Source organism: Crinia signifera, chromosome 2 (genome assembly GCF_055691185.1).
Source record: "Crinia signifera chromosome 2, ASM5569118v1, whole genome shotgun sequence".
Classification (NCBI taxonomy): Eukaryota; Metazoa; Chordata; class Amphibia; order Anura; family Myobatrachidae; genus Crinia; species Crinia signifera.
The window spans coordinates 1,281,127-1,301,388 of NC_139218.1; the positions used below are offsets into that span (position 1 = coordinate 1,281,127).

Sequence of the window (20,262 nt, forward strand, 5' to 3'; positions counted from 1 at the left end):
CCTGCATTACATGTATCACCGGTATAAGGACATGGTTCCCCATGCACTGGGACACGTGTGTGATTGGTGGGACAGCCTGATTACTGGACGTTCCTGCATTACATGTATCACCGGTATAAGGACAAGGTTCCCCATGCACTGGGACATGTGTGTGATTTGTAGGACAGCCTGATTACCGGACGTTCCTGCATTACATGTATCACCGGTATAAGGACACGGTTCCCCATGCACTGGGACATGTGTGTGATTGGTGGGACAGCCTGATTACCGGACGTTCCTGCATTACATGTAGCACCGGAATAAGGACATGGTTCCCCATGCACTGGGACACGTGTGATTGGTGGGACAGTCTGATTACTGTACGTTCCTGCATTACATGTATCACCGGTATAAGGACATGGTTCCCCATGCACTGGGACATGTGTGTGATTGGTAGGACAGCCTGATTACTGGACGTTCCTGCATTACATGTATCACCGGTATAAGGACATGGTTCCCCATGCACTGGGACATGTGTGTGATTGGTGGGACAGCCTGATTACTGTACGTTCCTGCATTACATGTATCACCGGTATAAGGACACGGTTCCCCATGCACTGGGACATGTGTGTGATTGGTGGGACAGCCTGATTACTGGACGTTCCTGCTTTACATGTATCACCGGTATAAGGACACGGTTCCCCATGCACTGGGACATGTGTGTGATTGGTGGGACAGCCTGATTACTGGACGTTCCTGCTTTACATGTATCACCGGTATAAGGACACGGTTCCCCATGCACTGGGACATGTGTGTGATTGGTAGGACAGTCTGATTACTGGACGTCCCTGCATTACATGTATCACCGGTATAAGGACATGGTTCCCCATGCACTGGGACATGTGTGTGATTGGTGGGACAGCCTGATTACTGGACGTTCCTGCATTACATGTATCACCGGTGTAAGGACATGGTTCCCCATGCACTGGGACATGTGTGTGATTGGTGGGACAGCCTGATTACTGGACGTTCCTGCTGTACATGTATCACCGGTATAAGGACACGGTTCCCCATGCACTGGGACATGTGTGTGATTGGTAGGACAGTCTGATTACTGGACGTCCCTGCATTACATGTATCACCGGTATAAGGACATGGTTCCCCATGCACTGGGACATGTGTGTGATTGGTAGGACAGTCTGATTACTGGACGTCCCTGCATTACATGTATCACCGGTATAAGGACATGGTTCCCCATGCACTGGGACATGTGTGTGATTGGTGGGACAGCCTGATTACCGGACGTTCCTGCATTACATGTATCACCGGTATAAGGACACGGTTCCCCATGCACTGGGACACGTGTGTGATTGGTGGGACAGCCTGATTACTGTACGTTCCTGCATTACATGTATCACCGGTATAAGGACACGGTTCCCCATGCACTGGGACATGCATGTGATTGGTAGGACAGTCTGCTTACTGTACGTTCCTGCATTACATGTATCACCGGTATAAGGACATGGTTCCCCATGCACTGGGACATGTGTGTGATTGGTAGGACAGTCTGCTTACTGTACTTTCCTGCATTACATGTATCACCGGTATAAGGACACGGTTCCCCATGCACTGGGACATGTGTGTGATTGGTAGGACAGTCTGATTACTGGACGTCCCTGCATTACATGTATCACCGGTATAAGGACATGGTTCCCCATGCACTGGGACATGTGTGTGATTGGTGGGACAGCCTGATTACTGTACGTTCCTGCATTACATGTATCACCGGTATAAGGACACGGTTCCCCATGCACTGGGACATGTGTGTGATTGGTAGGACAGCCTGATTACTGGACGTTCCTGCATTACATGTATCACCGGTATAAGGACACGGTTCCCCATGCACTGGGACATGTGTGTGATTGGTAGGACAGCCTGATTACCGGACGTTCCTGCATTACATGTAGCACCGGAATAAGGACATGGTTCCCCATGCACTGGGACACGTGTGATTGGTGGGACAGTCTGATTACTGTACGTTCCTGCATTACATGTATCACCGGTATAAGGACATGGTTCCCCATGCACTGGGACATGTGTGTGATTGGTAGGACAGCCTGATTACTGGACGTTCCTGCATTACATGTATCACCGGTATAAGGACATGGTTCCCCATGCACTGGGACATGTGTGTGATTGGTGGGACAGCCTGATTACTGTACGTTCCTGCATTACATGTATCACCGGTATAAGGACACGGTTCCCCATGCACTGGGACATGTGTGTGATTGGTAGGACAGCCTGATTACTGTACGTTCCTGCATTACATGTATCACCGGTATAAGGACACGGTTCCCCATGCACTGGGACATGTGTGTGATTGGTAGGACAGCCTGATTACTGTACGTTCCTGCATTACATGTATCACCGGTATAAGGACATGGTTCCCCATGCACTGGGACATGTGTGTGATTGGTGGGACAGCCTGATTACCGGACGTTCCTGCATTACATGTGTTACCGGTATAAGGACATGGTTCCCCATGTACTGGGACATGTATGTGAGGGGCGGGTGTCTATGGGGGGAGGGGCAGGGGCGGGTGCCTATGGGGGAGGGGAAAGGGCGCCTATGGGAGGAGGGACAGGGACGCCTATGGGGGGAGGGATGGGGCACTTATTGGGGGAAGGGCACATATGGGGGAGGGGCAGGGGTGCCTATGAGGGAAGGGGCAGGGGCAGCTGGGACTCTTATGTGCAGAGTGTATCAGGAGTAATGAAAATATAGTTTAACGGCTTGATTTTAGTCTGTATTTGCACCAAATATAGATTACATAGACGGCATGAGGCTGAAAAAGCAGTTAATCATTACATACATCAGCTTGTATACTGATAATATAGATGAGAAAGGGGATATTATTTCTGGATTAACCTGGCGCTCAATCGCTGCCCTGGGATGCTGTTATTAGGTATTACAAGGGGATAAGAAAGGGAGGTGGTAGGCACTGAGAGGGTGGAATGAGAAATGGCATGCACTGAGAGGGTAGAATAAGGAAGGTGGTAGGCACTGAGAGGGTGGAATGAGGAAGGTGGTAGGCACTGAGAGGGTGGAATGAGGAAGGTGGTAGGCACTAAGAGGGTAGAATAAGGAAGGTGGTAGGCACTGAGAGGGTGGAATGAGGAAGGTGGTAGGCACTGAGAGGGTGGAATGAGGAAGGTGCTAGGCAATGAGAGGGTGGAATGAGGAAGGTGATAGGCACTGAGGGTGGAATGAGGAAGGTGCTAGGCACTGAGGGTGGAATGAGGAAGGTGATAGGCACTGAGAGGGTGGAATGAGGAAGGTGATAGGCACTGAGAGGGTGGAATGAGGAAGGTGATAGGCACTGAGAGGGTGGAATGAGGAAGGTGCTAGGCACTGAGAGGGTGGAATGAGGAAGCTGGTAGGCACTGAGAGGGTGGAATAGGGAAGGTGCTAGGCACTGAGAGGGTGGCATGAGGAAGGTGATAGGCACTGAGAGGGTGGAATGAGGAAGGTGATAGGCACTGAGAGGGTGGAATGAGGAAGGTGATAGGCACTGAGAGGGTGGAATGAGGAATGTGCTAGGCATTGAGAGGGTGGAATGAGGACGGTGATAGGCACTGAGAGGGTGGAATGAGGAAGGTGGTAGGCACTGAGAGGGTGGAATGAGGAAGGTGGTAGGCACTGAGAGGGTGGAATGAGGAAGGTGATAGGCACTGAGAGGGTGGAATGAGGAAGGTGATAGGCACTGAGAGGGTGGAATGAGGAAGGTGCTACGCACTGAGAGGGTGGATTGAGAAAGGTGGTAGGCACTGAGAGGGTAGAATAAGGAAGGTAGTAGGTATTAAAAGGGGATAAGAAAGGGAGGTGGTAGGCACTGAGAGGGTGGAATGAGGACGGTGATAGGCACTGAGAGGGTGGAATGAGGAAGGTGCTAGGCACTGAGAGGGTGGAATGAGGACGGTGATAGGCACTGAGAGGGTGGAATGAGGAAGGTGGTAGGCACTGAGAGGGTGGAATGAGGAAGGTGATAGGCACTGAGAGGGTGGAATGAGGAAGGTGATAGGCACTGAGAGGGTGGAATGAGAAAGGTGATAGGCACTGAGAGGGTGGAATGAGGAAGGTGCTACACACTGAGAGGGTGGATTGAGAAAGGTGGTAGGCACTGAGAGGGTGGAATGAGGAAGGTGCTACGCACTGAGAGGGTGGAATGAGGAAGGTGATAAGCACTGAGAGGGTGGAATGAGAAAGGTGGTAGGCACTGAGAGGGTGGAATGAGGAAGGTGCTAGGCACTGAGAGGGTGGAATGAGGAAGGTGGTAGGCACTGAGAGGGTGGAATGAGGAAGGTGCTAGGCACTGAGAGGGTGGAATGAGGAAGGTGATAGGCACTGAGAGGGTGGAATAAGGAAGGTGGTAGGCACTGAGAGGGTGGAATGAGGAAGGTGCTAGGCACTGAGAGGGTGGAATGAGGAAGCTGGTAGGCACTGAGAGGGTGGAATGAGGAAGGTGATAGGCACTGAGAGGGTGGAATGAGGAAGCTGGTAGGCACTGAGAGGGTGGAATGAGGAAGGTGCTAGGCACTGAGAGGGTGGAATGAGGAAGGTGGTAGGCACTGAGAGGGTGGAATGAGGAAGGTGCTAGGCACTGAGAGGGTGGAATGAGGAAGGTGCTAGGCACTGAGAGGGTGGAATGAGGAAGGTGATAGACACTGAGAGGGTGGAATGAGGAAGGTGCTAGGCACTGAGAAGGTGGAATGAGGAAGGTGGTAGGCACTGAGAGGGTGGAATGAGGAAGGTGGTAGGCACTGAGAGGGTGGAATGAGGAAGGTGGTAGGCACTGAGAGGGTAGAATAAGGAAGGTAGTAGGCACTGAGAGGGTGGAATGAGGAAGGTGGAAGGCACTGAGAGGGTGGAATGAGGAAGGTGGTAGGCACTGAGAGGGTGGAATGAGGAAGGTGGTAGGCACTGAGAGGGTGGAATGAGGAAGGTGGAAGGCACTGAGAGGGTGGAATGAGGAAGGTGCTAGGCACTGAGAGGGTGGAATGAGGAAGGTGATAGGCACTGAGAGGGTGGAATGAGGAAGTTGATAGGCACTGAGAGGGTGGAATGAGGAAGGTGGTAGGCACTGAGAAGGTGGAATGAGGAAGGTGGTAGGCACTGAGAGGGTGGAATGAGGAAGGTGGTAGGCACTGAGAGGGTAGAATGAGGAAGGTGCTAGGCACTGAGAAGGTGGAATGAGGAAGGTGGTAGGCACTGAGAGGGTGGAATGAGGAAGGTGGTAGGCACTGAGAGGGTGGAATGAGGAAGGTGGTAGGCACTGAGAGGGTGGAATGAGGAAGCTGGTAGGCACTGAGAGGGTGGAATGAGGAAGCTGGTAGGCACTGAGAGGGTGGAATGAGGAAGGTGATAGGCACTGAGAGGGTGGAATAAGGAAGCTGGTAGGCACTGAGAGGGTGAATGAGGAAGGTGATAGGCACTGAGAGGGTGGAATAAGGAAGGTGGTAGGCACTGAGAGGGTGGAATGAGGAAGGTGCTAGGCACTGAGAGGGTGGAATGAGGAAGGTGATAGACACTGAGAGGGTGGAATGAGGAAGGTGCTAGGCACTGAGAGGGTGGAATGAGGAAGGTGATAGACACTGAGAGGGTGGAATGAGGAAGGTGGAAGGCACTGAGAGGGTGGAATGAGGAAGGTGCTAGGCACTGAGAAGGTGGAATGAGGAAGGTGATAGGCACTGAGAGGGTGGAATGAGGAAGTTGATTGGCACTGAGAGGGTGGAATGAGGAAGGTGGTAGGCACTGAGAGGGTAGAATGAGGAAGGTGCTAGGCACTGAGAAGGTGGAATGAGGAAGGTGGTAGGCACTGAGAGGGTGAAATGAGGAAGGTGGTAGGCACTGAGAGGGTGGAATGAGGAAGGTGGTAGGCACTGAGAGGGTGGAATGAGGAAGGTGGTAGGCACTGAGAGGGTAGAATAAGGAATGTAGTAGGCACTGAGAGGGTGGAATGAGAAAGGTGATAGGCACTGAGAGGGTGGAATGAGGAAGGTGGTAGGCACTGAGAGGGTGGAATGAGGAAGGTGCTAGGCACTGAGAAGGTGGAATGAGGAAGGTGGTAGGCACTGAGAGGGTGTAATGAGGAAGGTGGTAGGCACTGAGAGGGTGGAATGAGGAAGGTGGTAGGCACTGAGACTGTGGAATGAGGAAGGTGGTAGGCACTGAGAGGGTGGAATGAGGAAGGTGGTAGGCACTGAGAGGGTGGAATGAGGAAGGTAGTAGGCACTGAGAGGGTGGAATGAGGAAGGTGATAGGCACTGAGAGGGTGGAATGAGGAAGGTGGTAGGCACTGAGAGGGTGGAATGAGGAAGGTGCTAGGCACTGAGAGGGTGGAATGAGGAAGGTGGTAGGCACTGAGACTGTGGAATGAGGAAGGTGGTAGGCACTGGGAGGGTGGAATGAGGAAGGTGGTAGGCACTGAGAGGGTAGAATAAGGAAGGTAGTAGGTATTAAAAGGGGATAAGAAAGGGAGGTGGTAGGCACTGAGGGCCTTATTCTAGTTCACTCTTAGAGGCAAATTCCTTCTTAGCCGGACAAAACCATGTGCACTGCAGGTGGGGCAGATGTAACATGTGCAGAGAGAATTAGATTTGCGAGGGGTTTTTCTTCAAAGTGAGATCAATATCGCAGTGTAAAAATAAAGCAGTCAGTATTTTCCCTGCACAGAAACAAAATAACTCACCCAAATCTAATTCTCTCTGCACATGTTACATCTGCCCCCCTGCAGTGCACATGGTTTTGGCCAGCTAAGAAGGTATTTGCCTGTAAGAGTGAACTACAATAAGAATGAGGAAGGTGGCGTGCAGTACAAGGGTGGAACATGGAAGGTGGTAGGCACTGAGAGGGTAGAATAAGGAAGGTGGTAGGTATTAAAAGGGGATAAGAAAGGAAGGTGGTAGGCACTGAGAGAGTGTAAAAAGGAAGGCGCAGAGGTTAAAATGAGAAAGGTGTTAGGCACTGAGAGTATGGAACAAGGAAGGTGGTAGGCACTGAGAGGATAGAACAAGGAATGTGGTAGGTATTGAGAGGGTGGTACAAACAAGGTGGTAGGCATTAAGAGAGTGGAATGAAAAAGGTGGAATAAGGAACCTGGTAGTAGTAGTAGTAAATTTATTTATAAGGCGCCGCAAAGTGTCTGCAGCGCCGTACATAGCAAACAAAAAACAAATGACAAGTTAACGTACAGGGTGTGTTGAAAAATACAGTATAAATAGGGGTATAGCTGGTAGAAATAAAATCAGCATCAGTTCAGAAGTAGGTGTCAAAATTGTCGAGGAGACTGAAGATGAAGTAGAGGAAGGGAAGAACAGGACAGGAGGACAGTTGAGGTAAAGAGGTAGGGTGAGTACGTGAGGCAGGAGGACCCTACTCATAAGAGTTAACATACTAAAAATAGGTGGGTGGACGAACGAAAAACAACAGGATAAGTAGGAACGGAGGGGAAGGAAGGCAGGATAGGTGGATCAAAAGAGGTTAGGAGGAGGGATAGGCTAGTCGAAAAAAGTGGGTTTTGAGGGAGCGCTTGAAGGAGGTAAGGGAATCAGAAAGCCTGATGGGTGGCGGGAGGTTGTTCCAGTGCAGGGGGGCAGCGCGAGAGAAGTCTTGGACACGGGAGTGGGAGGAGGTGATTAGGTGAGAGGTCAGTCGGCGGTCAGCGATGGAGCGAAGAGGACGGGAGGGAGTGTGGATAGAGATCAGTGAAGAGAGGTAAGGAGCGGTGGAGGAGGAGAGAGCCTTGTAGGTGGTGGTGAGGAGTTTAAAGAGAACTCGGAAAGGAATGGGGAGCCAGTGAAGAGATAGACAGAGGGAGGAGGCGGAGGTAGAGCGGCGGGAGAGGAAGATGAGCCTAGCAGCAGCGTTAAGAATGGATTGGAGAGGTGCGAGGCGGGTGAGAGGTAGACCAGAGAGAAGGATGTTGCAGTAGTTAAGGCGGGAGATGACAAGAGAGTGAATGAGAATCAGTGGAGAGGAATGGTCTGATGCGCGAGATGTTGCGGAGGTGAAAGCGGCAAGACTGTGAGAGAGCACGAATGTGGGGAGTGAAAGAGAGGGAGGAGTCAATGATGACACCGAGGCAGCGCGTTTGGTCGGTGGAGGTGATCTCGGTTTCACCAATGCTGATGGAGATAGTGGGAGAAGAGGGGATGTTCATGGGATGGAAGATTAGAAGTTCAGTTTTAGCCATGTTTAGTTTCAGGAAGCGTTGGGTCATCCAGGCTGAGATGGCCGTGAGGCATTCGGAGACCTTGGACAGGAGTGATGGGGATAGGTCGGGGGAGGAGAGATAGATTAGGGTATCATCAGCATAAAGGTGGTAATGAAAACCATAGGAGCTGATGAGGGTGCCCAGAGAGGTGGTGTAGAGGGAGAAGAGGAGAGTGCCAAGGACTGACCCTTGGGGAACACCGACTGGCTGCGGGGTAGTAGGAGAGGAGGAGCTCGTAGTGGAGATGGAGAAGGAGTGATCGGAGAGGTATGAGGTGAACCAGGAGAAGACTGTGCCAGTGATGCCAAAGGAGCGGAGGGTGTTGAGCAGGAGAGGGTGGTCAACAGTGTCAAAGGCAGCCGACAGATCAAGCTGGATGAGGATAGAGAAGAGGCCTTTGGATTTAGCCGATAGTAAATCGTTAGTGACTTTGGTCAGGGCAGTTTCAGTGGAATGTAAAGGGCGGAACCCGGATTGGAGGGGGTCTAGAATGGAGTTAGCAGTAAGGTGGCTTAGGAGACGATTATAGGTCAGACGTTCTAGGAGCTTGGAGGCAAAAGGGAGGAGGGAGATGGGCCTGTAGTTGGATGGAGAGTTGGGGTCCAGATTTGTTTTGTTGAGAATTGGGGAGACAAGAGCGTGTTTGAAGGAGGAAGGGAAGATCCCAGAGGATAGGGAAAGATTAAAGAGGTGAGCCAGGTGAGAGCAGACTGATGGACTGAGACGACGGATAATATTGGAGGGCATAGGATCGAGCGGGCAGGTGGAGGGAGAAGCGGATTGAAGGATAGAGTGGACTTCAGCAGCAGTGGTGGGGTAAAATGAGGACAGGGGTTGGAAGGAGGGGAGTGGAGATGTAGGAGGGGAGGAGGGAGAGGTCATGGCAGCAGTGATGGCAGTTCTGAGAGAGGAGATTTTGGTTGAAAAGTAGGTAGCAAAATCAGCGGCTACGATGGAGGACGGAAGAGCTGGAGGAGGGGGGGAGAGCAAGGAGTTGAAGGTGGCGAAGAGCCTGCGGGGATTGGATGATTGGGAAAGGATGAGGGACTGGTAAGCACTGAGAGTATCGAACGAGGAAGGTGGTAGGCACTGAAAGGGTAGATCAAGGAAACTGGTACGTATTAAGAGGTTGGAACGAGGAAGGTGTCAGGAACTAAAAGGGTGGAGTGAAGAAGGTGGTAGGCTTTGAGAGGTTAAAATATAGGTGGAAGGCATTGAGATGGCAGAATAAGAAAGGTGGTAGGGACTGAGAGGGTGGAAGAGGAAGGTGGTAGATACAGAGGTTGGAATGAGGAAGGTGGTAGGCACTGAGAGGATAGAATGAGGAAGGTGATAGGCAATAAGAGGGTGGAAGAGGAAGGTGGTAGACACAGAGGTTGGAATGAGGAAGGTGATAGGCAATAAGAGGGTGGAACGAGGAAGGTGGCAGGAACTAAGAGGGTATAATAAGGAAGGTGAATAAGCTGAGAAACAGAAAAATGTAATGCATCACTTGGCCCCGCCCCCCATGCCGGAAAACTCAGTGATTCGCGGGCCACGGAGAGGGGTGGGGCTTAAATGGTGCGGTCGCATCATTTTAGCCCCGCCCCCTCTCCGCAAACACACAATTTCAGGTAATTACACCAGCAGGCAAGGGGGGAGCGGGGGCAATTATCAGAATGTGGGAGACTTGCCCACCTTCCCGGGGGGGGGGGCGGGAGAAGGACCCGATTTCCGGGAGGCTCCCGGCTATTCCAGGAGGGTAGGCAAGCCTGGTATAAATTGTATGTGATAGTACAGGGATAATACTGAGAAATCAATAGATGAATAAAAAACAAGCAATTTATCACTACATACATTTTAGCAATTACTCTACAATAAGATAAGTGCATATCATATTTTATAGCAGGACAAGTACACACCTGTGAGTTCTGGATCCGAATGGTGCCTGGTGACAAAGCTTGTGCCACGACTTGCCCCTGTGGGGTAACAACAGTAACCGGCTGATACACAGTGCCACCTGGTGGCAGAGAGATATATTAAAGACACTGACATAAGGAATGTTGGAGTTCCGATAGATGAAAATGGAGAGATGCAAATACCTGCCACAGTTGCTACAGCTACATTCCCCTGCTGGAGGGCTGATGCTGGGACCACAATCCCCTGAGGACTGATGGCATTAGTGATACCACTCTGTAATAAACAGGGCATCAGTGAGGTGAAAGGTCAAAGGAGCATACAAAGAAAACAATCAATTCTAATAATATTCTAAATAGTGAACAATTTTACATAGTAATAATATCACTACACTTGGGAAAACACTCCTGCTGTGACCCTGCTCAGTAATAGGTATGTAGTATCAGTGACAGAGGGTATTATACAGGAGTAATGTACCTGTACTGGGGAGAACGCTCCTGCTGTGACCCCGATCAGTGATAGGTATGTAGTATCAATGACAGAGGGTATTATACAGGAGTAATGTAACTGTTCTGGTGAGTACACTCCTGCTGTGACCCTGCTCAGTAATAGGTATGTAGTATCAGTGACAGAGGGTATTACACAGGAGTAATGTATCTGTACTGGGGAGTACACTCCTGCTGTGACCCCGATCAGTAATAGGTATGGAGTATCAGTGACAGAGGGTATTATACAGAAGTAATGTACCTGTACTGGGGAGTACGCTCCTGCTGTAACCCTGATCAGTAATAGGTATGTAGTATCAGTGACAGAGGGTATTATACAGGACTAATGCACCTGTACTGGGCAGTACACTCCTGCTGTAACCCTCCTCAGTAATAGCTATGTAGTATCAGTGACAGAGGGTATTATACAGGACTAATGCACCTGTACTGGGGAGTACACTCCTGCTGTAACCCTCCTCAGTAATAGGTATGTAGTATCAGTGACAGAGGGTATTATATAGGAATAATGTACCTGTACTGGGGAGTACACTCCTGCTGTAACCCTCCTCAGTAATAGGTATGTAGTATCAGTGATAGAGGGTATTATATAGGAATAATGTACCTGTACTGGGGAGTTCACTCCTGCTGTGACCCCAATCAGTAATAGGTATGTAGTATCAGTGACAGAGGGTGTTACACAGGATTAATGTACTTGTACTGGGGAGTACACATCTGCTGTTACCCCGATCAGTAATAGGTATGTAGTATCAGTGACAGAGGGTGTTACACAGGATTAATGTACTTGTACTGGGGAGTACACTCCTGCTGTGACCCCGATCAGTGATAGTTATGTAGTATCAGTGACAGAGGGTATTATATGGGAATAATGTACCTTTACTCTGGAGTATACTTCTGCTGTGTGCCTGCTCAGTAATAGGTATTTAGTACCAAAGACTGAGGGTAATACACAGGATTAATGTACATAATATGTATGTAGTATCAGTGACAGAGGGTATTATACAGGAGTAATTTAACTGTACTGGGGAGTAAACTCCTGCTGTGTGCCCGCTCAGTATTAGGTATGTAGTATCAATGACAGAGAGGGTATTATACAGAAGTAATGTACCTATACTGGGGAGTACACTCCTGCTGTTACCCTGATCAGTAATAGGTATGTAGTATCAGTGACAGAGGGTATTATACAGGACTAATGCACCTGTACTGGGGAGTACACTCCTGCTGAGACCCTGCTCAGTAATAGGTATGTAGTATCAGTGACAGAGGGTATTAAACAGGATTATGTACTTTTACTGAGGAGTACACTCCTGCTCTGACCCCGATCACTAATGGGTATGTAGTATCAGTGACAAAGGGTATTATACAGGAGTAATGTAACTGTGCTGAGTACGCTCCTGCTGTGACCCCGATCAGTGATAGGTACGTAGTATCAGTGACAGAGGGTATTATACAGGAGTAATGTAACTGTACTGGGAAGTACACTCCTGCTGTGTGCCCACTCAGTAATAGGTATTCAGTATCCATGACAGTGAGTCTTATACAGGAATAATGTACCTGTACTGGGGAGTAAGTTCCTGCTGTACCCCGATCAGTAATAGGTATGTCATATCAGTGGCAGAGGGTATTATATGGGAATAATGCACCTGTACTAAGGAGTACGCTCCTGCTGTGACCCCGATCAGTAATAGGTATGTAGTATCAGTGACAGAGGGTATTATACAGGAGTAATGTAACTGTACTGGGGAGTATACTCTGCTGTGACCCCGATCAGTAATAGGTATGTAGTATCAGTGACAGAGGGTATTATACAGGAGCAATGTAACTGTACTGGGAAGTACACTCCTGCTGTGTGCCCGCTCAGTAATAGGTATGTAGTATTAGTGACAGAGGGCATTATACAGGAGTAATGTACCTGTACCTGTACACTCCTGCTGTGACCCCGATCAGTAATAGGTATGTAGTATCAGTGACAGAGGGTATTATACAGGAGTTATGTACCTGTACTGGGGAGTACACGCCTGCTGCGACCTCGATCAGTAATAGTTATGTAGTATCAGTGACAGAGGGCATTGTATTGGAATAATGTACATGTACTTGGGAGTACGCTCCTGCTGTGACCCTGATCAGTGATAGGTATGTAGTATCAGTGACAGAGGGCATTATATGGGAATAATGTACCTGTATTGGGGAGTACGCTCCTGCTGTGACCCTGATCAGTAATAGTTATGTAGTATCAGTGACAGAGGGTATTATACAGGAGTGATGTACCTGTACTGGGGAGTACACTCCTGCTGTGACCCCGATCAGTGATAGGTATGTAGTATCAGTGACAGAGGGCATTATATGGGAATAATGTATCTGTACTGGGGAGTACGCTCCTGCTGTGACCCCGATCAGTAATAGTTATGTAGTATCAGTGACAGAGAAGGTATTATACAGAAAGAAATGTAACTATACTGGGGAGTACACTCCTGCTGTTACCCTGATCAGTAATAGGTATGTAGTATCAGTGACAGAGGGTATTATACAGGACTAATGCACCTGTACTGGGGAGTATACTCCTGCAGTGATCCCGATCAGTAATAGGTATGTAGTATCAGTGACAGAGGGTATTAAACAGGATTATGTACTTTTACTGAGGAGTACACTCCTGCTCTGACCCCGATCAGTAATGGGTATGTAGTATCAGTGACAGAGGGTATTATACAGGACTAATGCACCTGTACTGGGGAGTACACTCCTGCTGTGACCCTGCTCAGTGATAGGTATGTAGTATCAGTGACAGAGGGTATTATACAGGAGTAATGTAACTGTACTGGGGAGTACACTCCTGCTGTGACCCTGCTCAGTAATAGGTATGTAGTATCAGTGACAGAGGGTATTACACAGGAGTAATGTACCTGTACTGGGGAGTACACTCCTGCTGTGACCCCGATCAGTAATAGGTATGTAGTACCAGTGACAGAGGGTATTATACAGAAGTAATGTACCTGTACTGGGGAGTACTCTCCTGCTGTAACCCTGATCAGTAATAGGTATGTAGTATCAGTGACAGAGGGTATTAAACAGTATTAATGTACATTTACTGAGGAGTACACTCCTGCTCTGACCCCGATCAGTAATGGGTATGTAGTATCAGTGACAGAGGGTATTATACAGGAGTAATGTAACTGTGCTGGGGAGTACGCTCCTGCTGTGTGCCCGCTCAGTAATAGGTATTCAGTATCCATGACAGTGAGTCATACAGGAATAATGTACCTGTACTGGGGAGTACGTTCCTGCTGTACCCCGATCAGTAATAGGTATGTCATATCAGTGACAGAGGGTATTATAAGGGAATAATGCACCTGTACTGGGGAGTACGCTCCTGCTGTGACTTTGATCAGTAATAGGTATGTAGTATCAGTGACAGAGGGTATTATACAGGAGTAATGTACCTGTACTGGGGAGTATACTCTGCTGTAACCCCAAACAGTAATAGGTATGTAGTATCAGTGACAGAGGGTATTATACAGGAGTAATGTAACTGTACTGGGGAGTATACTCTGCTGTGACCCCGGTCAGTAATAGGTATGTAGCATCAGTGACAGAGGGTATTATACAGGCGTAATGTAACTGTACTGGGAAGTACACTCCTGCTGTGTGCCCGCTCAGTAATAGGTATGTAGTATTAGTGACAGAGGGCATTATACAGGAGTAATGTACCTGTACCTGTACACTCCTGCTGTGACCCCGATCAGTAATAGGTATGTATTATCAGTGACAAAGGGTATTATACAGGAGTTATGTACCTGTACTGGGGAGTACACTCCTGCTGCGACCCCGATCAGTAATAGTTATGTAGTATCAGTGACAGAGGGCATTGTATGGGAATAATGTACATGTACTGGGGAGTACGCTCCTGCTGTGACCCTGATCAGTGATAGGTATGTAGTATCAGTGACAGAGGGCATTATATGGGAATAATGTATCTGTACTGGGGAGTACGCTCCTGCTGTGACCCCGATCAGTAATAGTTATGTAGTATCAGTGACAGAGGGCATTATATGGGAATAATGTACCTGTATTGGGGAGTACGCTCCTGCTGTGACCCCGATCAGTAATAGTTATGTAGTATCAGTGACAGAGGGTATTATACAGGAGTAATGTACCTGTACTGGGGAGTACACTCCTGCTGTGACCCCGATCAGTGATAGGTATGTAGTATCAGTGACAGAGGGCATTATATGGGAATAATGTACCTGTACTGGGGAGTACGCTCCTGCTGTGACCCCGATCAGTAATAGTTATGTAGTATCAGTGACAGAGGGTATTATACAGGAGTAATGTAACTGTACTGGGGAGTACACTCCTGCTGTGACCCCGATCAGTAATAGTTATGTAGTATCAGTGACAGAGGGTATTATACAGCACTAATGTAACTGTACTGGGGAGTACGCTCCTGCTGTGACCCTGATTAGTGATAGGTATGTAGTATCAGTGACAGAGGGCATTATATGGGAATAATGTACCTGTACTGGGGAGTACACTCCGACTGTGACCCCGATCAGTGAAAGGTATGTAGTACCAGTGACAGAGGGTATTATACAGGAGTAATGTAACTGTACTGGGGAGTACACTCCTGCTGTGACCCCGATCAGTAATAGTTATGTAGTAACAGTGACAGAGGGCATTATATGGGACTATTGTACCTGTACTGGGGAGTACGCTCCTGCTGTGACCCTGATCAGTAATGGGTATGTAGTATCAGTGACAGAGGGTATTAAACAGGATTAATGTACTTGTACAGGGGAGTACACTCCTGCTCTGACCCCGATCAGTAATAGGTATGTCGAATCAGTGACAGAGGGTATTATATGGGAATAATGCACCTGTACTGGGGAGTACACTCCTGCTGTGACCCCGATCAACGATAGGAATGTAGTATCAGTGACAGAGGGTATTATACAGGAGTAGTGTACCTGTACTGGGGAGTACGCTCCTACTGCGACCCCGATCAGTAATAGTTATGTAGTATCAGTGACGGAGGGCATTGTATGGGAATAATGTACATGTACTGGGGAGTACGCTCCTGCTGTGACCCTGATCAGTGATAGTTATGTAGTACCAGTGACAGAGGGTATTATACAGGAGTAATATTCCTGTATTACGGAGTACACTCCTGCTGTGACCCCGATCAGTGATAGGTATGTAGTATCAGTGACAGGGGGCATTATATGGGAGTTATGTAACTGTACTGGGGAGTACGCTCCTGCTGTGACCCCAATCAATGATAGGTATGTAGTATCAGTGACAGAGGGCATTATACAGCACTAATGTAACTGTACTGGGGAGTACGCTCCTGCTGTGACCCTGGTCAGTAATAGGTATGTAGTGTCAGTGACAGAGGGTATTATATGGGAATGATGCACCTGTACTGGGGAGTACACTCCTGCTGTGACCCCGATCAGTAATAGGTATGTAGTATCAGTGACAGAGGGCATTATACAACACTAATGTAACTGTACTAGGGAGTATGCTCCTGCAGTGACCCCGATCAGTGATAGGTATGTAATATCAGTGACAGAGGGTATTATACAGGAGTAATGTAACTGTACTGGGGAGTACACTCCTGCTGTGACCCCGATCAGTGATAGGTATGTAGTATTAGTGACAGAGGGTATTATACAGGAGTAATGTAACTGTACTGGGGAGTACACTCCTGCTGTGACCCCGATCAGTGATAGGTATGTAGTATCAGTGACAGAGGGCATTATATGGGAATAATGTACCTGTACTGGGGAGTACACTCCTGCTCTGACCCCAATCAGTAATAGGTATGTAGGGGGAAATTTACTAAAGGAAATTTGTAAAAAACAGGTGTATTTGTATCCAGAAATACACTTATTTTTGACATTTACTATCCCGAAAATACGGCAATTCGTATTCGTATTGATAGCACATCAATACGACTACGAATTGCCATATTTTCGGGATAGTAAATGTCAAAAATAAGTGTATTTCTGGATAGAAATACACCTACTTTTTTACAAATTTCCTTTAGTAAATTTCCCCCGTAGTATCAGTGACAGAGGGCATTTTACAGGAGTAATGTAACTGTAACTGTACTGGGGAGTACACTCCTGCTGTGACCCCGATCAGTAATAGGTATGTAGTATCAGTGACAGAGGACATTATATGGGAGTTATGCAACTGTACTGGGGAGTATGGTCCTGCTGTGACCCCGATCAGTGATAGGTATGTAGTATCAGTGACAGAGGGTATTATACAGGAGTAATGTAACTGTACTGGGGAGTACACTCCTGCTGTGACCCCGATCAGTGATAGGTATGTAGTATCAGTGACAGAGGGCATTATACAGGAGTAATGTAACTGTACTGGGGAGTACACTCCTACTGTGACCCCGATCAGTGATAGGTATGTAGTATCAGTGACAGAGGGTATTATACAGGAGTAATGTATCTGTACTGGGGAGTACACTCCTGCTGTGACCCCGATCAGTGATAGGTATGTAGTATCAGTGAGAGAGGGCATTATACAGGAGTAATGTAACTGTGCTGGGGATTACGCTCCTGCTGTGACCCCAATCAGTGATAGGTATGTGGTATCAGTGACAGAGGGCATTATACAGGAGTAATGTACCTGTACTGGGGAGTACGCTGCTGCTGTGACCCCGATCAGTGATAGGTATGTAGTATCAGTGACAGAGGGTATTATACAGGGGTAATGTAACTGTACTGGGGAGTACACTCCTGCTGTGACCCCGATCAGTAATAGGTATGTAGTATCAGTGACAGAGGGTATTATATGGGAATAATGTACCTGTACTGGGGAGTACACTCCTGCTGTGACCCCGATCAGTGATAGGTATGTTGTATCAGTGACAGAGGGCATTTTATGGGAATAATGTACCTGTACTGGGGAGTACACTCCTGCTGTGACCCCGATCAGTGATAGGTATGTAGTATCAGTGACAGAGGGCATTATATGGGAGTTATGTACCTGTACTGGGGAGTACGCTCCTTCTGTGACCCCGATCAGTGATAGGTATGTAGTATCAGTGACAGAGGGTATTATACAGGAGTACTGTAACTGTACTGGGGAGTACACTCCTGCTGTGACCCCGATCAGTGATAGGTATGTAGTATCAGTGACAGAGGGCATTATACGGGAATAATGTACCTGTACTGGGGAGTACACTCCTGCTGTGACCCCAATCAGTGATAGGTATGTAGTATCAGTGACAGAGGGCATTATACAGGAGTAATGTAACTGTACTGGGGAGTACGCTCCTGCTGTGACCCCGATCAGTGATAGGTATGTAGTATCAGTGACAGAGGGCATAATACAGGAGTAATGTACCTGTACTGGGGAGTACACTCCTGCTGTGACCCCGATCAGTAATAGGTATGTAGTATCAGTGACAGAGGGCATTATATGGGAGTTATGTAACTGTACTGGGGAGTATGGTCCTGCTGTGACCCCAATCAGTGATAGGTATGTAGTATCAGTGACAGAGGGTATTATACAGGAGTAATGTAACTGTACTGGGAAGTACACTCCTGCTGTGACCCCGATCAGTGATAGGTATGTAGTATCCATGACAGAGGGCATTATACAGGAGTAATGTAACTGTACTGGGGAGTACGCTCCTGCTGTGACCCCGATCAGTGATAGGTATGTATTATCAGTGACAGAGGGTATTATACAGGAGTAATGTAACTGTGCTGGGGAGTACGCTCCTGCTGTGACCCCAATCAGTGATAGGTATGTAGTATCAGTGACAGAGGGCATTATACAGGAGTAATGTACCTGTACTGGGGAGTACGCTCCTGCTGTGACCCCGATCAGTGATAGGTATGTAGTATCAGTGACAGAGGGTATTATACAGGAGTAATGTAACTGTACTGGGGAGTACACTCCTGCTGTGACCCCGATCAGTGATAGGTATGTAGTATCAGTGACAGAGGGCATTATATGGGAATAATGTACCTGTACTGGGGAGTACACTCCTGCTGTGACCCCGATCAGTGATAGGTATGTAGTATCAGTGACAGAGGGCATTATACAGAAGTAATGTACCTGTACTGGGGAGTACACTCCTGCTGTGACCCCGATCAGTAATAGGTATGTAGTATCAGTGACAGAGGGCATTATATGGGAGTTATGTAACTGTACTGGGGAGTATGGTCCTGCTGTGACCCCGATCAGTGATAGGTATGTAGTATCAGTGACAGAGGGCCTTATATGGGACTAATGTACCTGTACTGGGGAGTACGCTCCTGCTGTGACCCCGATCAGTGATAGGTATGTAGTATCAGTGACAGAGGGCATAATACAGGAGTAATGTACCTGTACTGGGGAGTACACTCCTGCTGTGACCCCGATCAGTAATAGGTATGTAGTATCAGTGACAGAGGGCATTATATGGGAGTTATGTAACTGTACTGGGGAGTATGGTCCTTCTGTGACCCCGATCAGTGATCGGTATGTAGTATCAGTGACAGAGGGTATTATTCAGGAGTAATGTAACTGTACTGGGGAGTACACTCCTGCTGTGACCCCGATCAGTGATAGGTATGTAGTATCAGTGACAGAGGGCATTATACAGGAGTAATGTAACTGTACTGGGGAGTACGCTCCTGCTGTGACCCCGATCAGTGATAGGTATGTAGTATCAGTGACAGAGGGTATTATACAGGAGTAATGTAACTGTGCTGGGGAGTACGCTCCTGCTGTGACCCCGATCATTGATAGGTATGTAGTATCAGTGACAGAGGGCATTATACAGGAGTAATGTACCTGTACTGGGGAGTACGCTCCTGCTGTGACCCCGATCAGTGATAGGTATGTAGTATCAGTGACAGAGAGTATTATACAGGAGTAATGTACCTGTACTGGGGAGTACACTCCTGCTGTGACCCCGATCAGTGATAGGTATGTAGTATCAGTGACAGAGGGCATTATATGGGAATAATGTACCTGTACTGGGGAGTACACTCCTGCTGTGACCCCGATCAGTGATAGGTATGTAGTATCAGTGACAGAGGGCATTATATGGGAGTAATGTAACTGAACTGGGGAGTACGCTCCTGCTGTGACCCCGATCAGTGATAGGTATGTAGTATCAGTGACAGAGGGCATTATACAGGAGTATTGTAACTGTACTGGGGAGTACGCTCCTGCTGTGACCCCGATCAGTGATAGGTATGTAGTATCAGTGACAGAGGGCATTATACAGGAGTAATGTACCTGTACTGGGGAGTACACTCCTGCTGTGACCCCGATCAGTGATAGGAATGTAGTATCAGTGACAGAGGGTATTATATGGGAGTTATGTAACTGTACTGGGGAGTATGGTCCTGCTGTGACCCCGATCAGTGATAGGTATGTAGTATCAGTGACAGAGGGTATTATTTGGGAATAATGTACCTGTACTGGGGAGTACGCTCCTGCTGTGACCCCGATCAGTGATAGGTATGTAGTATCAGTGACAGAGGGTATTATATGGGAATAATGTAACTGTACTGGGGAGTACGCTCCTGCTGTGACCCTGATCAGTGAAAGGTATGTAGTTTCAGTGACAGAGGGCATTATATGGGAATAATGTAA

The 20,262-nt window shown here is 48.1% G+C and overlaps 1 protein-coding gene across 3 annotated transcripts in view; it reads right to left on the bottom strand.

Annotated features, from left to right (window-relative positions):
* PKNOX1 (PBX/knotted 1 homeobox 1) overlaps window positions 1-20,262 on the bottom strand; it is a 123,299-nt gene that overhangs the window by 49,869 nt on the left and 53,168 nt on the right. For all 3 annotated transcript variants that reach the window (XM_083171432.1, XM_083171430.1, XM_083171431.1), the window contains 2 exons: window positions 10,333-10,423; window positions 10,153-10,250 (listed from right to left, as the gene is read on the bottom strand). In XM_083171432.1, coding sequence (XP_083027558.1) covers window positions 10,153-10,250; window positions 10,333-10,423 — 189 coding nt within the window. The remainder of the gene's footprint in view (window positions 1-10,152; window positions 10,251-10,332; window positions 10,424-20,262) is intronic.